At 42.7% G+C, this 6195-nt stretch overlaps 1 protein-coding gene across 1 annotated transcript in view; it reads left to right on the forward strand.

The window, feature by feature from the left end:
* SLCO5A1 (solute carrier organic anion transporter family, member 5A1) overlaps positions 1–6195 on the forward strand; it is a gene marked incomplete at its 5' end in the record, with an annotated part of 81728 nt that overhangs the window by 31201 nt on the left and 44332 nt on the right. The window contains one exon of the mRNA XM_009335078.1: positions 1062–1194. Within this exon, the coding sequence (XP_009333353.1) occupies positions 1062–1194 (133 nt within the window). The remainder of the gene's footprint in view (positions 1–1061; positions 1195–6195) is intronic.

The following is a 6195-nucleotide window of genomic DNA, read 5'->3' on the forward strand; positions in this document are numbered from 1 at the left end:
TGCTGATGTCTCACAACTAGGCCTCTACTGGGAGGTGCAGAAAGGTTTTCTGGGTCCCAGGTCCAGTTGCATCTTGGCCCCACGCTAAGATGTAGTCTTTCCTTGCCTCTGTCTCTCCCTTGCTTCTGACAGCACTGGCATGCAAGTCAAAGGGGAACTGCGATGTTTTCTCACGCAAGCCCTGGTGTGGATGGTTGAAGGACCAGGACTGGAGACTGCACTCTGAAGAGTATCTTGTAGAAGACACAGCAGATAGGAGCCTTCTGTTGGTATCTCCTATTCTGTTATTCCAAGTTATAAGGATTTTCCTGTCATCCAATGTTCAGACCATGGTGATGTTGCAAAATGTGTCTGTATGGTTGCACACAAGAAACTTATTTTCATTTTACTTGCTTTTTAAATTAGGAAATCTCTTTTAAAATAGCATTAAGATTTTAAATTTTAATGATCAAATGTTCTGAATAAGGCAGGAGTCTTGCAGGAAATATAGTATATATGGTCTGCTGGTATCAGTATGTAAAACAGGGGCAAGTCCATGGCTACACAGATAAAAACATAATTCTGTCAGTCTCTGAAATAGGAGTATTTGATTTCTTTGATCGTTCTTTTAAACCCAGTATTAGTCTGATGGTAGCTGAGCTGGAATGTTGTACTTTGTTCTTTGGTGTCTTATACAATTTTTATCCTTTGCTTTTCTGTTTGCTTACCATTAATTATATTTTTTCTATTTATGTATTAAATTTTGTTTTGATTCAAAGGAAATGTTACCAAATATGAAAAATATTGTCAAAGTCAAGTATGCTTTCCATCCAAAATACCAAAGTAATATATACTTCCATTCATAATTTGACTGAAAATGTACAGAAAGCAGTAATTTCCATATCAGTATGTTACTTATGCAGAAGTTGCTGCCTTTGAAGGTTGCAAAAAAGGGCTCTGAAGGTTTTAGGGTACAAAACTCCCTACTTTAAGAAGCAGCTTTGACTTTTGGATTTTACATGTAAATAACTAATGAAATATTCATTTTATTGATGTACGACTCTGACCTTTTATTTCCTCAGCCATTATGTACGTAATGGGAGCACTCGGTCCTGCAGCTGGATACTTGCTAGGAGGACTTCTTATTGGTTTCTATGTTGATCCTAGGACAACCGTTTATATTGACCAGAGTGATCCCCGATTCATTGGAAACTGGTAAGGATCAAGCATTTTTCAAAACTACTCTCTAAATTGCTGGTAGAGAATTGGGACAGGTTGGGAAATCGTAACCCTTGAGGGCTTGTTTAAGGTTGTAGAAGGAGGCCAAGGAAGAGGAGGTTTCTGTCAATTACTATACACTAGCCTCTGACAGAGAGGGAACGCTTGCCACAGAAGTGCATGGGCACATTGCATGGAAAACCTCCTCTTTTGGCTGCTCCAGGGCTGTCTCTGACCACTGTGGGTGCTGACTGACAGTGCTCAGCGCAGGGATGGCAGGACAGAATATCCATGTTGCAGGAGGCCATTGAGGATCACTGCTGCCCAGGGCCGAGCCCTTCCTGTTGGAAGGTGGATTAATCCCCTCTTTGGTTTTCTAGAGCAGGCAGCACGAAATGCTGAGCTCTGCTGTCCAGATGAGAAATGGTAGACTTTGTTTACCCTGGTCTAGGAGAAGGAGGTAGAATGGGGTCAGAACATGGCCTTTCCAGTCTTGTTTCTCAGGGTGATGGCTCGTGTTTAGGCAGCAGATGATGTAAACCGTCACATTATTCTCCAGTAAATAGTAGGCTTCCAGCAGCGCTGAGATTAACAGCCATAATTGTTAGCTGATGTCTTTGGGCAGCCTTCGATATGTGGCCTCCTTGGAAATGTCTCTTTGAGGAAGCAGGTCTTGAGGAGGCTCTAACTGGGTTTTCTCAGATAATTCATAAATATGCCTTGAAATTTTTGTGCAAGCCCAGAAAAGACTTAAGTTCATTATCCCAGGAGGAGACCTCTACTTTCTAGGTGTAGGGTGCAGCGTCAGTTCTCGTGCGCTGGATTAGTGTTTGTCACTGTGCCATCGCAGTCAGATCGTATCCGTTTCTATTTATCCTGCAGTGATCTCTCCTGACAGTTTGATGTGAAAAATTCTCTCCTTGGAGTGTTCTTAAGCCTTTGAAGATTTATCGCTGGTTTATTTGTCTTACTTAGTCCAAGAGCATTGCTGCACAGGACTGTCTAGCCGAATTTTCAGCGAGAGAAAGGCAAACCTGAGTGCTCAGTTAACCTATGACCTTGGGGTTAACAACTCTGTGCTCTCATGTATATACTGACTTATCTCACAGAGAAGATTTGTCATGTGAATGTGTTGTGGTGTTAAAAATGTGCTTTGACTATTCTTGAATAAAAGATTAGAAATCAAAGCAAAATATTATACGTTCTTCATAAAACTCTCATGTTTCATGTGTTTTTAAGGACATGTCAGAACCGGTAGTCAGCATCTGCTCACTACTTTTCAACAGAAATCATGAACTGGCCCATAAATATATTTAATAATTGAAATCAGTGGGGCTATACAAATGTGGGGTAAGCTTTACTTTTGACTTTATTTATAATGCAACCACTGATGTAGCTGCCTTGTAGTGTAGGCATATCTGTGTGAGTTTTAAACAGCTCAGGTGAAGGTAAAAGAACCAAAGCAGCACGGACACATCAGTTTGCCGCTTCTCGGGCCGTTTGCACCAAGGTCTGTGCTGCAGATGGATGGCCACTACTGCTCGTTTAAAGCTAGCTTGGATATATGTGCAATGTTGTCACAGCCAAATGCATCAGAGAGATCAGGCAAAAAAGTGCCTGTCCTTGCTCATGAATTACAAGTTTAACTATCCTCCCTCAAAAGAGTGAGTGGCAGGGATGGATGCCCAGTGCCAGGGATGAATCCCTGGCAACCTTCCGGAATGCTGTAACCAGCGAGCTCCATAGCAAGAGTTGTGAGAAGTCACCTCCTACAACCCTTTCTGTGGGCAGGCTTTGAGAACATCTACTGTACCAGGCCTTGCAAGCAAAATAGGGAAAAGAGCCTAGTTTGGGCATTTGGAAGATTTTATGTCAAATTGCTAAATGCATTTTATGGATCTCCAATGTTTAACGTCACCTGAACAAAGTATCTTGGTGATTTCCATTTTGCACAGGGGTGCCAGCAGAAGTGATGCAAATATGACTGAAGCAAGGGCAGGAAACGGGCTGTCATAGGATCTCAGCAGGCGAGTCATATTCTAGCCAGCATAGAAGAGTAAAAGTCATTCAGTTTCCTTTTTCCATCATATTGATTAAATCTGTAGAGACTGGCTTTCCCTGAAGGGTGTTTCAGGTCCTTGTATTACTTTTCCATTTTTGGCGCTCTGAATTTTTTCTCTCTTTAATTTCTAAAAAGTATCCCTTGCTATCAGATCTCTGGTAATTTGTTTCACAGTCTGTGGTGGCCTCTCATAAAAGCTTGGTGGTGTTCATAGCATCTGCGCCTCATTCTCTTTTCTCTTTCTGAAGCTTTGTCTACCCATTAAAATGAAGACTCTCAGGGTGCGAGGATTGGTCCTTTGTCCCTTGCTGCTCACTGACTGCCCAGTTGCAGAGAGCTCTGGAAGTGTAGACTTTCATTCCACTGAAATCTATTTTCTGGGACTGTGACATTTTCTCCTTGGAGGGAAGTGCCGCATAGCCGAGTTTATTTTTATTTATGTAATCTAACAATTTGAACTATAAGAGTAGTCTAGCACTTACTTCAGCTGACACGCTTTTTATAAGTAGGGTGCAGTTGAGATAAGTTAACGGGCAGTCATATTTGAGATTTCGCAGCCATGTCTCCTTTGAAGTGAATTAGTGTCTTTGATTCTCATCTTTCCTTTATTATAGCTGTAAGTTTTCTAACATAACTTATTGCAGGGACCCAGTGGAAAAATTCCATTATTAAAGGAGGTAATGATTACAGATAAAATAGTAAGTACAGCAACTGTGATATATGGCAAAAAAAATTACAGTAAAGCCTATTTTTTACTTAAGCTGTTCCTTTCTAAGAGGTATGTTGCATATATGCAGGACAGGTAACTTGGTTTCTTTCTTGTGAAACCTGATAAACAAAGTAAGTGGTTATTTCTCAGGGTTATTTCTGATCTGATTCTTCCTTGAGTTTCACAGAACTTGGGTTTGCGCTCCTGGGTTTTGCACACCTGGGCTTTCTGTAGGTGCTCTGGGCTAAATTACAGCCCAGCTGTCTATGCCAGCCCATCAAATGTTTAAAATTGCTTTTTATTCAAATGTGGTAACGGTTGGGATATCTGTTAGAAATCATCCATCATGTTGTTGTCTTTGAGAACTGTTAATGTGCTATGTAGGGATCTCATTAGTTGTGGAGTCGCCCTTGGCGGTCTGTCAGGTGCTTTGAATCAAATTTTGTTTTGCTGACATTTTTCTGAGTGTTTGCCTAGTTCTGAATCTGCTTAATACTTGGATCTTCCCATACAGTCTTTCATCAGCATTCCACACAAGAGGTTTAAAGGAATTCCTTCAGCACTGTCTGGTCCTTCCTTAGCTTTAATTGCTTTTATTTGAGGTCCTAGGGCTTGTGCAGATGCCTTTGAGGTATTCTCCTGCATATTTTCTTTGACTTTAGAAGACAGAAAATCACGGGCTTTTTAATTAATACACATCCGGTTCTGACCTCTCGTTTCCCATTGTAGGTGTCCTTATTATTTCTGATATCATCTTTTGTCTGTTTTCCAATTCTTTGATATTTCTCCAGGAAGATGTGAAGTGTAGATGGTGCAGATAATTGCATCCAGTGCTGCATTTGTGACATCTCCAGCACTCGGTATGCTACCATAATGGTCCCTTTGGATTTGGATTTCATCTCGTGCTACATCACGGGGCCCCTGTCTCCAAATGAGTGGGTGGTTTCAGATTTCTGCGTATTATTGCCACAGATTGTTTCTTTGATCAGTGCCTTTGAGATCCTGAAAGGGATGTTACTACATTTGTATACAGTCTACCGATTCATTCCCTGTCTGGTCGTGCTGACTAATCCTCCTAAAAGTCTGCTTTCGAATCCATGTATGTTATCAGCTAAAATAAATGAATAGAGGATTTTCTGTTTACATAATATCAAAACCAGTCAAAACTTTCAGTCACTTAGATTTGCCTCGCAAAAGCTTCCTGTACAATCTTTCTAACAAAAATGGTGTTGCACATGGCTGTTTGTTTGGTGATTGCCTTTGCATAACCATTTACTACACAAACCATTACACATGCATATGAATTTGCCTTCATTTAAAAATACAGTTTGCAATATCTTTGCATTACAAATATGAGGCCAAATGTTTTTGTTTCTTGTGCAAGTAATCCTGTCTACTCAATACTTTTAAATGTTTAATGTTTGAACAAATATATACTTAGTAGCTTCTTGTTGTAGCTTCCTTTTTTAAGTGTAAAGGATGTACAAAAAAAGTAAAAATTGTCCTTGTATTAGGTTTGCGTGGCAAGGTTTTGGTAGTGGGGGGGATACAGGGGTGCCTTCTGTGAGAAGCTGCTAGAAGCTTCCCCTATGTCTGACAGAGCCAATGCCAGCCGGCTCCAAGACGGACCCGCCGCTGGCCAAGGCTGAGCCCATCAGCGACAGCGCTAGGGCCTCTGTGATAACATATTTAAGAAGGGGGATAAAAAACCAACCTGTGCAACTGCAGCCAAAGAGAGGAGCGAGAATATGTGAGAGAAACAACCCTGCAGACACCAAGGTCAGTGAAGAAGGAGGGGGAGGAGGTGCTCCAGGCACTGGAGCAGAGATTCCCCTGCAGCCCATGGTGAAGACCATGGTGAGGCAGGCTGTCTCCCTGCAGCCCGTGGAGGTTAACGGTGGAGCAGATAGCCACCTGCAGCCCATGGAGGACCCCACGCCAGAGCAGGTGGATGCTCGAAGGAGGCTGTGACCCCATGGGAAGCCCGCGCTGGAGCAGGCTCCTGGCAGGACCTGTGGCCCCGTGGAGAGAGGAGCCCAGGCTGGAGCAGGTTTGCTGGCAGGACTTGTGACCCTGTGGGGGACCCACGCTGGAGCAGTCTGTTCCTGAAGGACTGCACCCGATGGAAGGGACCCACACTGGAGCAGTTCGTGAAGAACTGCAGCCCGTGGGAAGGACTCATGTTGGAGAAGTTCATGGAGGACTGTCTCCCGTGGGAGGGACCCCA

This window comes from Pygoscelis adeliae, unplaced genomic scaffold (genome assembly GCF_000699105.1).
Source record: "Pygoscelis adeliae isolate BGI_AS28 unplaced genomic scaffold, ASM69910v1 Scaffold101, whole genome shotgun sequence".
In the NCBI taxonomy this organism is placed as follows: Eukaryota; Metazoa; Chordata; class Aves; order Sphenisciformes; family Spheniscidae; genus Pygoscelis; species Pygoscelis adeliae.